Source organism: Gadus macrocephalus, chromosome 16, assembly GCF_031168955.1.
Source record: "Gadus macrocephalus chromosome 16, ASM3116895v1".
Classification (NCBI taxonomy): domain Eukaryota; kingdom Metazoa; phylum Chordata; class Actinopteri; order Gadiformes; family Gadidae; genus Gadus; species Gadus macrocephalus.
In genome coordinates this window covers 12,075,987-12,093,624 of record NC_082397.1, presented here as the reverse complement: position 1 = coordinate 12,093,624, position 17,638 = coordinate 12,075,987, and the positions used below count along the sequence as shown (strand labels likewise).

At 46.2% G+C, this 17,638-nt stretch overlaps 2 protein-coding genes across 3 annotated transcripts in view; one reads left to right on the top strand and one right to left on the bottom strand.

The window, feature by feature from the left end:
* The window catches only part of LOC132474099 (uncharacterized), a 10,581-nt gene extending 10,114 nt beyond the window's left edge, over positions 1 to 467 (top strand). Inside the window, exons 5-6 of one of the 2 annotated variants that reach the window (XM_060074532.1) lie at positions 218 to 319; positions 366 to 467. In XM_060074532.1, coding sequence (XP_059930515.1) covers positions 218 to 307 — 90 coding nt within the window. In that variant the 3' untranslated portion in view covers positions 308 to 319; positions 366 to 467. Of the gene's footprint in view, positions 1 to 217; positions 320 to 365 lie in introns of those variants that run through there. The other variant, XM_060074533.1, reaches the window with a different exon arrangement.
* A 7,701-nt stretch (positions 468 to 8,168) lies between these two features.
* Positions 8,169 to 17,638, bottom strand: part of LOC132475146 (huntingtin-interacting protein 1-like) — a 40,473-nt gene continuing 31,003 nt past the window's right edge. The window contains 12 exon segments of the mRNA XM_060076143.1: positions 8,169 to 11,214; positions 11,881 to 11,998; positions 12,190 to 12,251; positions 12,448 to 12,571; positions 13,568 to 13,673; positions 13,913 to 14,013; positions 14,107 to 14,200; positions 14,917 to 14,975; positions 15,483 to 15,593; positions 16,243 to 16,379; positions 16,776 to 16,883; positions 17,215 to 17,301. Of these exon segments, the coding sequence (XP_059932126.1) occupies positions 11,204 to 11,214; positions 11,881 to 11,998; positions 12,190 to 12,251; positions 12,448 to 12,571; positions 13,568 to 13,673; positions 13,913 to 14,013; positions 14,107 to 14,200; positions 14,917 to 14,975; positions 15,483 to 15,593; positions 16,243 to 16,379; positions 16,776 to 16,883; positions 17,215 to 17,301 (1,118 nt within the window). The 3' untranslated portion in view covers positions 8,169 to 11,203.

The window sequence follows — 17,638 nt, the reverse complement described above, 5'->3', positions numbered from 1 at the left end:
TACCTCTGCAGTGACGGGATATCAACTTTGAGTCCTCAGTGGTCTGAGGAAAACGGCATTGCATTACTTCTCTCTTTCTCAACTCCATCCCACTTTGCTTTTCCTGATTCAAATCACTCATCTCCATTTGTGTCTGTCTCTCTCTCTCTCTCTCTCTCTCTCTCTCTCTCTCTCTCTCTCTCTCTCTCTCTCTCTCTCTCTCTGTCTCTCTCTCCAGGAGCACGCTTTCGAGAGCAGTCAGAAGTACAAAGAGGGCAAGTTCATCATTGAGCTGGCCCACATGATAAAGGACAACGGCTGGGACTGAGGGCAGAGGCCGCTCACACACACACACACCACACACACACACACACACACACACACACACACAACACACACACACACACACACACGCACATGGGGACAAACACGGACACACACAAACGGATGGACAGTGGCCGGGTGCACCGATACTAGAGGGGGGAGAGGTTTGGGGTGGCAGGGTTGGGTCGGGTGGGGGTGGGGGTGGGGGTCGGGGTGGGGGTGGGGGTGGGGTGGGGTGGGGTGGGGGTGGGGGTCGGGGTGGGGGTGGCCCGCAGTTGATGAGAGTGTGAGACATTGATTTTGGCTGATATATCTTTAACCCCCTGTAACAAACAACGCCCCAATAACAAACAACGCCCCAATCCTTCATGGTTTTCCCCTCTCGAGACCCTTCCATGTACAGTGACCGCCACACACAAACACAACACACACCACACACACACACACACACTCACACACACACACACACACACACACACACACACCACACACACACACACACACACACACACACACAACCACACACACACACACACACACACACACACACCTGGCCGTGGCGGCCACGTCTGACCCCTCCGGGTAAAACAGCCGAGGTGAGATGGCTGTGTCTATAGGGAGAGACGTTACAAAAACAGGTTACAAAAACACACAGTCAACACTAAGACACACACACACTTTCATATGTTCACATACACACACACACACACAAACATCTAAACCTCCATGCATGCAAACAACCTCGCACAAACTATATACAGGTTTTGATATATGTTCAGAGGAGACAGTCTGGACACACATACACACACGTTACAGAAATCCTAGTTTGTTAGTGAAGATATATATAGCAATAGAAAGAACAGGTTTGTTAGAGACATACTTACACTGTTTGAAACCAGCAGTAGGTGAGAGGAGGAGGAGGGAGGAGAGGTGGTGGCGGAGGAGAAACCAAACGCTCCCATTTTCTTTTTGGAATGTAACAGTACAGTAGGAAGTACAAAAAAAACACCACTGGAAGCTTTCTTACAGCATGTTAGCCCTCTCTTAGCTCTTCGCGTTCTGGAGGGCTGTGGGGACGCTGTGAACACACGGCCGAGGGGAGAGAGAGGGGGGAGCAGCCCGTAGGCCGGCTGGCCTGACCTGGCACAGTTCACCCCGGCCCTGTTCCTCCCAGCTGACGGCCAGTCGCTCTGTCCTCAACAGGGCCAGGATGAGGCCTGGATGGAGGGAGGAGGCCCTGTTGAAGGTGAGGCTGGCCCAGTAGGGAGGCTAGGGTCTGGCATGGGGGCATGGTGCCATGGTAGGGAGAGCCTCCTAGACAGAGGGAGGCTGGCCACCAGTGGCCCCAGTAGGGAGGGCTAGGGTACGGGGTATTTCTCTGAAGCGATCGGCTGGTCAGGTATGCTCGCTGGAGATTCACAGTGACCAGGCTCAGTAGAGGCCGTGGGTGCCGGGACTAGGGCAAACAAACAGCTGTCAGACCCGACTCAGAACAACCCCCCCCCCCCCCCCCCCCCCCCCGCCCACACACCTCCTCTTTCCCTCTCTATGAATCTGATCCCCTTTACAGCAGCAAAAACAGGGCCTTTGAATATGATTCCTCCTTCGGTACACTAGCTGTGTAATGCAACCCGCAGGGGCCTCTGTGTGTGTGTGTTCGTTTTTGTGTGTGTATGTGTGTGTTTGTGTGTATGACGGCCGGTCGGCAGCACGCATCACAGCGGCCGCCGATAGCAGCTTTGGACAGGTTGTTCCACACCAACGTAAGCGTGTCTCAGGTTAACTACCTTTGGCTGGGGTTTCCCCAAAGGTAATGCAAGCACCATATGCGTTCTTTCTGCCATTTTTAGGTCGACGGACAACTAAAGTGTGACAGTGCAACGGCTAGTGCTCTCTGGATTGTTCCAAAAGAAAAATATTGAAAATAATATTGATGTTTCCAATTGGCTCTTTCTGAATCGGAGTGAGATTGTCGTGGGAATCGAGATAAATTGTATTTTGTTTACTGCACCTCGGTTACATTTTCAGTGGATGGAGTTATGAATTGACATGACGGAAGGAATATGTTTTATAGTTTTCACTCCACCAAGGCTCTCCCCAGTGTGGGAGGACTGTCCCTGTGGGATATTCCTCGGAAAATAGGTCCTTGACTTCACTGCCCTAATGAAACAATTTCTGCCCAGGTTAAAAGGAACACATTTACAGGGAAAAGCAATATGGCAATGTTGAATGAAACGTACAGTATCTCCTACTCGTTTGCATTTTCAGACTTAACAGGAAATCTCCTTTTTGATCACTCTGGTCCCTCTGTTGTGTACCGGTGTCAGGCATTATGCCCTGTTGGTTTGGACAACCAGGGTTTAATACGGGGAGGGTGAGTAATTATAACGTTATTTTTGCACTGGGCAAGGAACCCATTTCATTAATTTTGTATTCTTTTATTGTGTTTTGCTTTGTTTCCTGTCTATGTTAAACAATACCCCCTTAGAAAAAACATGCCGACTTGACTAAATCCAAACAGAAACAGCTTTTAAACGTTAAAAATTGTTATTCTAAACCATGGCAACTCACTGATTGCTGTGATCGTTCCCAAGCAACCAAAGACTCCCGTCCCACTAATGAATAAATTGACCAAACAGAAATATCAAAAAGGGTTCCAAAACAGGGGTGTTGTGTGTAGCTGAAAGCAAAGGTTGTAGATAGCCTTTCTCTGTGATATATTGCGTTATATATAATTTGTAAAAGACAGATAATAATTATATATATGAAAATACGTATATTCTATGGACTGTATTCACCGTGAGAATTGCATTCAATGTCCACAGACGTGTTACAGAGTGTAAATAGCGTTAATGTACTGTGTTTTTATCGACGTATGATGACAAATGAAGACTCATAGGCAAAGTCATGCTTCTTCTCTGGTACCCCATATTGGCTGTACGATACTTATTACGTTTTTTCTGAAAATGTTCTAATTTTAATGTTTTTGTAATGGAGGATGCTGATGCGACTGGTATAATCATTGCATCTTCGTTCAAGTTAAAATGCACCTTGATATCTGTATGGATACATTGCTGTTTTTATTGTCACAGTTTTAATTAGTTGAACGCAATCTTTTCATTCCAACCTTGTTTGAGGAAAAGGTTCCGTGTGTGTGTGTGTGTGTGTGTGTGTGTGTGTGTGTGTGTGTGTGTGTGTGTGTGTGTGTGTGTTGTGTGTGTTTGTGTGACATTAAAGAGACATTAAACTGCAAAACCATAAAATGGATTGAGTACAAAACAGAAAGGCAGGGAATAACCGGGACAGCAATGGTTTTCTATTCAATGCTAAACATGAACCTCAGTAAAAAACGAAACAATAAGCTGAAATGAATTTGTAGGCAAGCAGAGTAATAATTATACAGCTGTCTTTTGAGATAATAGCCCAATTTAGTCCTCAGGGAGCTGTAACTGCACCTGTCCACCTCTTCTTTGATAGTTGCCATGGAAACAACAGGTGCATCATAATTTTCCAATCAAAATGGTGGGGTTGCTTCGACTCCACCTCATCCATTTCAATTAGCGCTTCACCTTGGTCTACAACAGACCAGTAGACCCCCCCCCATCCATTTGGTAATCTGACCTTTATTTTCTTCACTTTCCTTTTCAATATCTCTCTGTCTTTCATTTAAATGTTGTGGAGTGTGTGTGGATGATGGCTGGTTCTGTCCCAAGTCAGTTGGATACTGGAGCTAGGTGAGGCTGCACACCTGTGGAACATGGAGCAATCAATGTGCCCAGGTTCAACCAGCCATCTCCACACACCCAACCGTGGCAATAAACCGTCTCAACCTCAGCGCCCCGCGTCCTGGTCTTGGTGGAGCGTGTATTTGTATGTATTTTATTGGTTCCACCTCTTTCTTACACGTCTCCTTCTCATTCACAGATGTGCTGTCTGTGCGCATTATTTTGTTTTGTAAAGTGTCGCTCCAATTCCTCTCCAGGCCTTTCTCGATCCCCATCTCTCCCCTATTTGGTCTCCTCAGCCTGACTAGCCCTCTCCTTAATGTCCCTGCAGCAGATGGTACTGTGTTTGCATTGGGGACAGGTCTCCTAGCAACCTGGGCTCTCTTCCCCAGAGTGGAGCAGAGTGGAGGAGTTAGTGTCATGCTCTGTCTGGGTCTGTCTGCCTCTCTCTCTGTCGTCGTCTCTCCTTGCCTCTCTCTCTGACTCGTTCTGTTGATTGACCTGTCTCTCTGGACCCATTGCTGCCATGTGACTGCATGTTTCTGCCTGTGCCCCATCGGTCCAAATGTTGAACGCCCCTGATAGCCCTGGCAACGGCATACACACACACACACATCCTTTCCCAAACTTATTCTGACAGAGATTTTTCCATGATCCTCGCTGGTATTTTGTTCCAACAAAGTTCCAGCGACAGAAGAACGAGCTACAGCATGTCTGAGGGAGGAAGAATGCTTTTGTTATGTTTATTTATTTTTTCATCCCTCTTTGTTTTAGTTACTTAAAAGTTCACCTATTTTATTAGCTCCTTGCTGGCGGTTTGTTGAAAAAACAAAAAAACATTCAAGTTCTTGGAAAGGCCGAGCCCAACAAAAATAGCCCATTTTTATTCTCGTCCCAACTTGACAAGCGCTGGGCTGTTTTTACTCTTTGGTACAGTAGTCTGCAGCTATTCCTGTCTATTCTGAGGGACACACGTGTGTGTGTGTGTGTGTGTGTGTGTGTGTGTGTGTGTGTGTGTGTGTGTGTGTGTGTGTGTGTGTGTGTGTGTGTGTGTGTGTGCGTGCGCGTGTACACCGTTGACCACCTGTCACTGTCGTCCACATTTAAAAATACACACAAACAATACTCCCAGACGAACACTTCTCAGAAAAGCTAGAAAGCACAGGGAAGAGATGAGAGATGAGCCAGATTGTAAACCCTCCTCAGACATTTACAGTTTTCCTTTTCTTCCCCAGCTGTGCTGTGCCGTTAACCAGACACTCCATCTTCCTCCACCACCTGGTGGCTGACTCGCAGTAAAGGGAGTGAAAGAACACCAACAGTCATTTACTTCATGACAGCCATGATGAATAACGCTCTGATTGCAGTGGAGGTAAATGATAATGCTACTAAAAGCTTCAGGACCATTACCACTGCCTTATTAGGAATGCACCAACACAACTTTTGAGCAATACACGACAAGAGTGAAGAGTAACATTTAAAAAGAAAGTTAGGCCATTCTGCACCTTATTTAAATTGTGGTGGATGTGACCTCATGTCTGTATCTCACTCTCACACACACACACACACACACACACACACACACACACACACACACACACACACACACACACACACACGGTGTAGCCATACTGAATGATTGCATGGCGTTCGGCCTCAATATATACATTACACAGCCACAGCGTGTACATGTGTGCTATCCACACACATTTCCCTCACTAAACCAAGGACATTCCCGTAGCGCTCTAGGCCCGGTGGTCTGGGGCCCACCTGCAGCTTGGTGGGCCCCCCTATTTTTAGAAGCATGGAGAACATAACGTGGGATACAGTAGCCATCCATCCATCCATGTTATGGCTGCATGTCTTCCCAGGGTCAGTGGGGTGAGAGAGCCCACACAGCACTTCTTGATATTAATTGGTTTGAGAAGACAACGGCAAAAAAGGGGATGCAATGGAATGGTAAGGCTGAATATATGTGGTGACTATGAGGCTAAACCTGTTTTAACCAGTGGCGTGCCGGGTTTGTTTTACTGCAGTATTTTGTACATTAATAATCAACCATGCGGTCTTCATGGAGCTCAAGGACACTGACACAATCTGTCATACGCCCTCGAAATAGGACAGAGTTAAACATTGTCACCTTTAATCCAGGTCAAACTGCTTTTTCCATCACAGTCATAGCCAAGGTGGCTATTACTGGTGTTTATTCTATTCACAGTGTAGCTTTAAGCAGGTCCTGTAGTCGGTATCAGGTTCCACAATGCTGGGATGGGAGTCAAGAAGAGGGAACTTGAGGTCCTGACCACATATGACCTTGAATAAGACAATATCGATGCTCGAGTAATGTTCTATATTTTACACAGAGAATGGAGAACAAAAAAACACACATATACACACACACACACACACACACACACACACACACACACACACACACACACACACACACACACACACACACACACACACACACACACACACACACACACACACACACAGACTTTGTTTTGGTGCCACTTTATTTTCATGTGCATCCATAATTTGTCTATTGTTCAACCAGCCAATGTGTCTCTTACTCGGAAAAAGGTAACGGGGAATTCCTAGATAGGAGATTAATGCGAGTAATTTTAGGAATTCATGCGATTTGGTATCTATTGATCCCTGAAGCCCTTTCTCCTCCCAAGCCCCGGGTCTCCTGAGGATAACGTTTGGGAGCCGCGGCCACTGTTGCAGTGAATAATAAACACAGACAGGAAGACTGCTGGTGCTACCGCTGCTGCCATGGCAGCCGCTGCAAGCTAGCCCTCGCGCACACAACTGCAGTAACTATAAATAGCCCAGCTTGTCTCGAGCCTCCCCTGTTTTCCTTCCAGAGAACTACCCTCTCCATAAAGTCAGCACGCGGCAAACAAAACGACGCGTCATCGACAGAACCGCATTCTGGGTCACTCGCTCGCTTTTCACAGCTGCAGGACCTGATCCCCAGATTTTAGGTTGCAGAACGTGTAGACAGTAGCAGGGGAATACAGGTTAAACTATTGTTCAGCATCAGTTTGTTGATTTCAACAATAAGGCTGGCGTTCTGAAATTTGCAGGCATTGATTGATTTACCACATGCTTTGGAAGCCTAGCCCTTTAGACAACCTTCCTCTATACAATGGTAAACCTTCCTTGATCAAATATGGATTACCAGAACCCAAATCAAAGACATTTCCTTTTCGAATTCACACCGAAAATTACACAATATATTTAAAGGCAATTTCTTATTGGATTAAGTCTATTGTCTTTTTTCAATTCTTAAACTATTATTTTCTTAAATGCTGTCCAGAATTGCTTGAGACACTGCCCTGCCCTGCGGGTTCCCTTTGTATGAGTGTTGAATTTGAGATGAAAAAGTAAGACTCTTAATCCAAAACAGTGGTTGATCCCACAGTATTAGAGTTGGCTGTAATCTCTGCACAATGCCTTTAGATTGCATGCAATTCCACACAGGATCCCCACAGAAAACCTTGAAAGAATGAAAAAAAACTAAATGAATGACTTAATCTGCAATGAATAAAGAAATATAGGCCGACATGGAGATTTTGGCCTTAGACCTACTTGAGTCAGTGCTTTTGCCTAGAGATAGGGAAGTGAAAAGTAGAGAGATCAATTGAGTGCATTAGGATTTTAGAAGCACTCTGATGGAAACGTCACTTTAATGTTCAACAAAATCTCTATGCACCGACTAGAACTCTCACCCACACACACAAATACTACTAATCATGTTTGATGAATCTCAATCCAATGAGTGAAAATTAGCACATGATTTCAGTTTAATCTTACAGTCATAACTAGTGGGTGTGGAACGACCTGATTAGGATTCATCACACGCAGAAATATCCCCTGGATTTATATACATAGCAGAGGGTAGAACTTTGATGAATCTCTAGACGTTTGTGTGTGTTGGGGGGGACGGGTGTTTTTTTGGGGCATTTTTGTATTTTGATGTTAAAGGATCATAGTCTTATTTATAAACTTATTTGGTTTAATCTTCTAATATCTGTCCAGGGGTTCACAAACAGCAAACCTTCAACAGAGACAACTACCTTTGTCTTTTCAAAACATAAAGTGGGACAAAAATGAATCTGAATCGTGATGTATTAATTGAGTTGAAATATTTATTTCAAAACGGAGATAATAATATAAACAGACCCACAAAGTTTTTTTTAGTATATCATACAAAGACATATTTGAAACGGTATTAATTGCGTTATTAGTTTCTCCTTGACTACAGTGTGAGGCAGTTGAAAGGCTGGCTGAAGGTGAAGGACTACAAACATGAGAGGCTGAGAGAAAAAGAGAGGTAGAGAGAGGTAGAGAGAGGTAGAGAGAGAGAGAGGTAGAGAGAGAGAGAGAGAGAGAGAGAGAGAGAGAGAGAGAGAGAGAGAGAGAGAGAGAGAGAGAGAGAGAGAGAGAGAGAGAGAGAGAGAGAGAGAGAGAGAGAGAGAACGAGAGAACGAGAGAGGAGAGACAGAATCAAATCGTTTGACTAGAGATGTGCTTAATGCATCTTAAACAGACACTTACTGTATAATACTGCAAAAATAGACCACATGGCATTTTAAAATCATACACCATTCAGATATTTTCTATTGCAATATATCATAAAACCAGCTAAGAATCACTCGGGTCCAACTGAAAAAAATAGGAACATTTTAAACACACACACACACACACACACACACACACACACACACACACACACACACACACACACACACACACACAGTTATAGTGTTGAACATATGATGGGAAGGTTCCGATTTTACAAGTAGGGAACTTAAAATATTTAAATATAACCATTTATTGTTTTCATTTCATTGATTTCAATTCAATTACTTCTCAACGTGGGCCATTTCTGATTGACTTTCTCGGAAGTGTATTGTCGGAAGAAACATCAACCTAGTTTCAACTCAACCAGGTGACTATTAGAAGTATTACCAAAAGACTGTTTGACCGTGGTCTGTTAAATACCCAGTGTCACAACTTTTAAAAAAACACGACGGAAGCAAGAGCACTACTACAATGTCAAGACACAGGAAAAACACACTCTGTGAGTATATTAATCAAAGTCATCGTCTTCTTCATCGTCGTATAGATAGTACCCACAGCTAGTGGGCTTAATGAATCAATTCTCATCCCAGTTTCCATAAAAACTCATGGTGTCAAACTCGGCATTGAATAGCAGCATAATCTGATGAACACTCGAAGCTATGTTTCCAAGTCTAGTAACTCGAAGAAACACTACCCCCTGGTGGCAGAAACTACCAACTGCAATCAACAGAAGACAACTCGTATATGCCCAGGAGGCTACTTAAATCGACTAAGAATGTTAAATGTTTTGCCTTTTCTTAAAAGCAACTGAATGCGAAAGACCACAACTTGATTAAAGATGCGATGTGTGTGATGAAATATATAAAATACACACAGCAACTTGGTCTTTTGGAAGCTACAGTTAAAGGCTGGAGTATTGATAATAAATCCTGGTAATGCAGACAATTATTTAAGGATTTGCCATTTCATTATCTGCCAATTAAAATAATAAAAAAAACTATTAAAAAATACAAAAAAGAAATGACGAAAAAGATTATGTAGAAACTGGGGAAAATGTCAATATTATAATATTTGAAGGTACAATATATTGAATGCATTACATTCGGGGATTTTTTTTTGTAATGCATGTTAGCTATATCTTCAGGCCTCTGAATTATTCATATTCAATAAAAAAAAAAAATCAAATAACAAAAGCTATAATAATCATGTCTCGTCATATCCTAAATTGTCATTACCAGGATGGTTTTGCAGACAGTAAGGTTAATACTCAAAACTTTTTTCCAGTAAATAAAATAAATTATACACAACATTAGGACGCCATGCCACCTGGGTAGTCAGTGTGGATCCATGTTTATGACCTTTGTTTTGTTTTTTCACACTATAACTGCAGATTGTGTAGAAAGGTCCATGGAGCCAACCGGACTAAACTCTTGATAAATGCTCCAATATCAAATGTGGAGCCTTGAGTTTAGTCCCGCCACAGATTTGTGCCTAATAAGGCATACAGTCCTCACTTCAACCATGTCCTTCTTCTCCTTATTCGTTTTCAGTAAAACAGAGAGAGAAATAAAACTGAAATGTCGTACATCAGTGTCTACGAGCCACAGTTTGAGAGTTCATCTGCTATTTTTAACGCTGCTGTCGGGAAAGAGACATCGAGAGAAGAAGGATTTCCTGAAAAAGGATTTCTAGGATCGCCTCAATGTGGGTACAAAAACAAAACCATAAAACAGTCGGCTGAAATAGCAGTCATGGTAGATCATGAGGAGGACCAGGCGAGGATCCAGAAACAGTGCTGCGGGCGCTATAGGCTGGGTGGGTCCGGGTCCAAGAAGTACAAACGGCTCACAGTGAGGAGAGCGCAGGAAGAGACTAGAGTAAAGGTCGAAGGTCAAGTGTCATAGGTCAAGTCCAAGTCTAGAACCAGGAGATTGAAAACAACAGGGGTCAGCACCGGATGTGGCACAACGCACAATGTTTCACAACCGGACGACATCGAAACGGAAGAGAGTTTAGGTAGAAAACGTGCATGTTATTCAAACGGCTACGTGGTCGTGGTTATAGTGAAATAGTAATAGAATTAGTATTACTGGTAGTATTAGCTGTAGTAGGAGCAGTATTGAAAGGGAAAGACAAAAACAATTTGTCACTGATCTCCTCATTGCTGGGGAGGGTCTGGCCCTTTGTGCAATGCATCTTGGGATGTCTTGGAATTGAAACTTGTGCTCATGAAGTCTTTTCGGTGGCACTCGGCCATTTTGAAAGAAAATGAAAAACGTGCTAGTAACGTGTGAGCACAACACACCGCTTTTGAATAGTCCTGGTGGGGGTGGGTGGGAGTGACGCCATAATGCCTTTCTCCTCTCACATGATTCAGCACCACTGCCCCCTGCTCCCCCCCCCCCCACCCTGTTCCAACCCTCATTGGTCTCTGAACCTCTCTGGTCAGGGGCAGTAAAGATGCACCCTTCTTTTTGGCTTGAAATGAAAACAGAGAGAAAAAGGGGGAAGTCGAGCCTGTGTATACATGGAAGCAGGGGAAGAAAGGCCAGTCTTGCGGTTGAATACGGGGTCAGGGGTCAACCTGTGCCTGTCAAAGAGAAGAGAGAGAATGCGAGAGGAACAAGAGAGAGAGGAGGGGGAAAGCAAGAGAGAGACAGAAAGTGAGTGAGTTTTAATCTTGCCGAGTTTAAATCAGTACCATTTAACATTCAGTTATTTTTGCACTTTTTACTTCCATCCGAAGCGATTACCGGTAAATCCGATACAAATTCGTAAAGAAGGAATATCTTGTTAATTCCGATACAGGTGAATGTCTGTCACAGCACATCCTACGAAGAGACATTAACCTTTTGCCGGTGGACCTACGTGTATGTGAACATGTGTAGCCCGAACCCAGATTAAAACAAATGCAGTCAGAGTGTTTTCAACCAGACTTTTCAACAATCTTCCAATATCTTTTCAATGGAGCAGCAAGAGGATAGACTCCATCTTGCGAAGCTGTGCCACTAGTATAACCACTCTAGAAATATCTATATTGCATCTCTACGTCGTCAGGTGGATCTCAGCAGACGCATCTGGCTCCAGAGTGCCCTACAGACATGTTGGCAGGCATTAGGAATGAAACCCAGTACTTTTTATCCGGGAGTCTGACCCCCCACTAGCCACTGCGTTATCCCACCCAGCTCCCATCTCTAATCATCTGTGATCATTCAAAGCGGCCAACTCCCCGCAGTCTGTGCTGCGTGGGGCTCACCTTGGTCGTCCTGGCCCCAGCCCTCTGCCACCCCGGCCAGCTCGTAGTGCTTCTTCCTCAACTCGCCTAGCCGCTCGCGCTCCTTCTGCAGCCGGGTCTCCAGCTCCAGGACCAGCACCTGAGGATAGGGGGGGGGGGGTCGAACACACACAGCATGACGCAGGTCCACTATCCATGCAATCGTTCATGGTTGTTTAGAACGTATAAGGACAATGTGAGCCATTCTTCATCAGCCAATCCTAAGCCTGACACTGACACAATGTGAACAGCCTATGTGTTAATAGTCACTAGGGATCAAAGGCTACACACCTGTGAGTCCATCTCCTGCCGTTTGATCTGGGTGAGCGTCATACTGGTGAAGTTCATTGTATCTGGAAAATAAAAAAAATATGCAGTAAATAATAAGCAATACAAACATATATCTATTTGTTCCTTATGAACTAACCAATTGTTATTTCAAAGTAAAAGCGTCCTCCGCTCTTAGCCTGTTAGATGAAGCTAAGGTCACGCCGGTGCCTCGTCACGCGACAGTACCACGCCGTCATCCTCCCAGACCCCCTCGCTCACCGGTCTCCTCGATCTGAGACTTCCCCGACTTGGTGGAGGCCACCACGCCGGCGGTGGCCTGGGCCACGCCCCGCGAGGCCTGCTGCAGGCGCTGCAGGTTGGCGCTGTCCTTGTCCGCCTTCACCTGGAGAGCAGTGCAGGGGGGGGGGGGGGGTTTAGGGATGGGGGTCATCTTCAGTCCCAATCAGAGACATCCAGGGTTCTCAAAGGTCGAAGTTGTATCCTCTAGTTCGGGATTTGTGAGGTAACTACATTTCTAATACAAAGTTCTAATACAAGTTCTAGTACAGTTCTAATACAAATCAACGAATGAATGACTCGATATTCAGGTGAAATGTCAACTTGGAGAGGTTCAGGGTAGGGTTGGGATTATCAGGGTGTGAGGAGAGGTTCAGGCTGTAGAGCAGAGGTTGAGGGTGTAGAGGAGAGGTTGAGGGTGTAGAGGAGAGGTTGAGGGTGTAGAGCAGAGGTTGAGGGTGTAGAGGAGAGGTTCAGGCTGTAGAGGAGAGGTTCAGGGTGTAGAGGACTGTTCAGGCTGTAGAGGAGAGGTTCAGGGTGTAGAGCAGAGGTTCAGGGTGTAGAGGAGAGGTTCAGGGTGTAGAGGAGAGGTTCAGGGTGTAGAGGAGAGGTTCAGGGTGTAGAGGAGAGGTTCAGGGTGTAGAGCAGAGGTTCAGGGTGTAGAGGAGAGGTTCAGGGTGTAGAGGAGAGGTTCAGGGTGTGGAGGAGAGGTTCAGGGTGTAGAGGGAGAGGTTCAGGGTAGGGTTGGGATTATCAGGGTGTGAGGAGATGTTCAGGGTGTAGAGGAGAGGTTCAGGGTGTAGAGCAGAGGTTGAGGGTGTAGAGCAGAGGTTCAGGGTGTAGAGGAGAGGTTGAAGGTGTAGAGGAGAGGTTCAGGGTGTAGAGGAGAGGTTGAGGGTGTAGAGGGAGAGGTTCAGGGTGTAGAGGAGAGGTTCAGGCTGTAGAGGAGAGGTTGAGGGTGTAGAGCAGAGGTTCAGGGTGTAGAGGAGAGGTTGAGGGTGTAGAGCAGAGGTTCAGGCTGTAGAGGAGAGGTTCAGGGTATAGAGCAGAGGTTCGGGTCGGGTTGTAAGCTGGTTGTGATCGTCAGGGTCTCTTGTCTTACCTTGGACGCGGCCACTAGCTGCGCAGTGCTAGCGGCGATCTCATGAGAGCACACCATCAGCTCCTCAAACTTCCCCTTGCCTTGCACCACCAGGTCTGCTGCATCTCTGCCAGACCAGGGCGTAGAAAATACAGTGTTAATAAATAATAATGATAATACAAATAAAAAAAAAATCATAAATAAGCACATTCACCTGGATCAATCAAGATAAAATCCTTATTTTTCCAGACATTCTCTCAGCAGGACTGAACTTAACTTAACAGAACCTCCTCTCAGATCCCCAACTCTACTGCCCGGTAACTGTCCTACAGCAGTAGTCCACGTTGTCACAGTAACCAGACTTACACCATGACTGTGGCCCCCCAGCCCACCGCCTTGGAGGCGGAGATGAGGCCCTCGGTCCAGCGGGAGTTCTTCACATAGAACTCCTTCATGGACGCCGCCCCCTGGTGGACAACACAGACAACACAGTCAGATGATCCATCACGGGAATGGCCAAAATCTCTTTTGAAAGGAATGTCGATTGTTTCTGTGCTCACCCGTCCACTCTCAACAATGTCCCTCTGCAGGTCCTTGGAGGACAGCACCAGGGCCTTGATGGCCTGCATCAGCTCTGTACAGGAAGCCAGGATCCTGCAGGGGGCGACAGAGTTTAGTCAAAAGGGAACTGAGTTAGGACCCGCTGCAAAGGAAGGATTTGAAGCAGACTTATTGACAATCCTGATTCCAATAATGGTAAAATGGGGAATTAACTGCAAATTAAACAACGTGAACGATGAAGATTACGTTTTGATCTATACGGGGGGGGGGGGGGGGGGGGGCTATACGAGTGAGACTAAAGAGGCGTGGGTGATTCAGAGATAAAGGCCTTATCGCCTAGCTGTGCCTTGAAGAGAGCCTCTGTTTCCTCTCGGACCACAGCACAGCTGACCTCGATCGTGTGAACATGTATCTCTGCGGTGTGGCTGCGTCTGTTTGCTCATTATCTGCTCACACAGCAGGGAAACCCCAACTCACAGCACCACAAACACTTCATCCTCCAGCCCCGCCCACTGTTCTTTAAAGCCGGCCTGCGGCGTAACTGTGGCCCCGGACACATCACGTACAAACACCTCGTACAACTCCTTTTAAGATGGGCTTGTTAACAAAACGATGTTTCAACCATTATGTAAAAATGAAAATATGAATATATGAACATATTAAGACAAGATGTATACACTTTAATTAATCCCAGAGGGTAAATGAGGGTGACATGATAAAGAGTAATAATCGCATGAAACTCCATGGGTGAACTCGCCGTGATGCTCTGTGTTCATTATGATAAGGAGTTCCTCCAACTCCATTCTCACCTCTCGTTCACCTCCATCTTGATACCGGTGTCGACCGCCCGGGACTTGTTCAGCATTTCCTGTTGAGATGCACAGAACCGCAGATGGTGAACAAAGAGCTTTATGGGGCAACGAGGAAATTACTTTGCTTTATGCTCGCCCATGGCCATGCAAGCGCATGCACATACAACGATGCACACACACAGACACACACACACACACACAGACACACACACACACACACACACACACACACACACACACACACACACACACACACACACACACACACACACACACACACACACACACACACACACACATAAATGTGTCATGTGCATAAAGACACACAGCTATTACTAAGTTACAGAAGCACGCACACACACACAATGTGGATAAAACACGTATGTAACCTAAGCATGATAAACTAACATCACACACACACACACACACACACACACACACACACACACACACACACACACACACACACGCACACACACACACACACTCCCCTGCTCACAGAGATCAACGCCATGTACATAAAATTCACACACAAGTATTCCAACACCTCACCCAGACCCTACCTCTATCCTGGAAGCGGCCGATTCCACCGCGGCAGAAGTCGCTGCCATTTCCTGCTCCACCAGATCTCCCAGCTCCCCCTGCTGCAGCTCTAGACCCCGAGGACGCAGTTTCTGATGTCCAGAGTGTTTGTGGGTGAGTGAAAAATAAAGAGGGACACAGACACATAGAGGTCAGGAAGGATGAGGGTTGGCGCTCCATGAAACAGAAGGACTCCATAGTTGAACCTCAGAACCGTATATAGCTCGATACATATTTGGAAATTATTTGGCTCGATGGGGGGGTGATGGGGTCGGCTTAGCTCAGGAGGTAGAGCGGCGAGTGTTGATGTGTCCCTGAGCAAGACACTTGGCTGTCGCCTTGCATGGTTGATTCTGCCGTCGGTGTGTCAATGTGTGTATTAGCCGATGTAAGTCGCTTTGGATAAAAGCGTCTGCTAAATGCCCTAATTGTAATTGTATTTTTTATTTGAACATTCTCTATTTGAACCTTATGTGTATTTCTTTAAAGGGATATAAATCTTTAATTAATTGCACAGCCCTAATCTCCTCCATGGGACGAACCATCTCCTCTATGGGATGAACCATCTCCTCTATGGGATGAACCATCTCCTCTATGGGACGAAACGTCTCCTCTATGGGACGAACCATCTCCTCTATGGGACGAACCATCTCCTCTATGGGACGAACCATCTCCTCTATGGGACGAACCATCTCCTCTATGGGATGAACCATCTCCTGTCTGAGACGGGGGTCCGCTCACCTCAGCCGTGGCCAGAATGCCCTGCAGGATGTCCCGGAGCCTGGAGCCGTCTGCGGAGGACAGGGTCTCCTGCTCCCGCATGGGCCCCAGAAGGGCCAGGGCCTCGGCCCCGCACGCCTTCACATTCTCCGACAGCGCTGGGGGGCAGAGCATCAGCATGTGAGTACGCTCTACATCCCTGCATTGGGTTATCACATATATGGGGGCTACTGGGGGTCTCTGTTTTACCTTCCACCTAACACTAGAACTAGATGTCCTATTAGGAGGTAGGTCATTAATATGATTGTTATTGAGTCAGCTGACCCTCCTGAAAGGCGGTCTCAATACACCGCGCGGTGGGGCGCAGGCTGTAGCTGAAGTGGTTGTCCCGACACACCGCACAGTTTCCAACAGATGTATTGTTTATGGTCTGTCAGTGGAAACAGGCCACACATGAGGAGGCAATGTGTGTGCGGCCGCCTCAAAGAGCGACAGACCCACACGCCTACAAACAGCACATCGATCCGAACGCAAGTCCAGAATGCGTAACCCACCTTCCGCCTGCTCCACCGGGACCATGTGAGAGGTGGCGCTTCCCTGGACGATGGTGTCGCCCACCAGGTGGCCACATTGAGTCACGGCGCGCACCAGCTCCGAGCCTCCTGCAGAAGCACACGCGGGCAGCACACAACAAGACATGAGGATTGGGATGATGAACCGCGGCTCGCAGTCTGCGTAGTTGGGAGTTCGACATGAACGATGAACGATGAATGTTTTATTATGAAGGGGTCAGGAGGATGGTGTAGGAGTCAGCTGTTTTCTCTCCCAGCTGAAACGTTCTGGGTTCAAACACCAATATCCACAGCCATACATGTTTTAACAAATGAATGGTTCTCACTGGAGATGCTAATGATCCAAACTAGGCTATCTTAAACGAGCTGCCAGCACCTGCGCTGCTCTCTGGTCAGGTGTAGGAGGGGAGGCATCTCTTACCTGTGCTGTCTGCCAGGAAGGACTCTCTGGCAGAGTTCAGTCTGTCGATGCAGTCCAGAGAGGCTTGACATCTCGATACCAAGTAGTCTAAACGGAAAGAGGGGGGGGGGGGGGGGGGGAGAGATTGAGAACGAGCGCATGAGGGAACATACAAGAAAGAGCAACATAGTGTAGGCAACCGTCATAAAGAGAGAGAGTAGAGTGAGGCTTAAATAGCTGTTAGTAAACTCAATATAGTAACACCAGTGGTGGCTGGTGGTTTTAATGTTAGGAAGAAAGGACTGCGCGCTTAGTTGCCATTGGCCTGCTTGCATTGTTAGTGGGGTATGTTGGCATAAGTATTTGAGACTTAAGTTGTTTCAGGGTGTTTTGGTGAACTACAAAATAGCAGGGAGGGATAATAAAATAATAAAAATAAAATTGA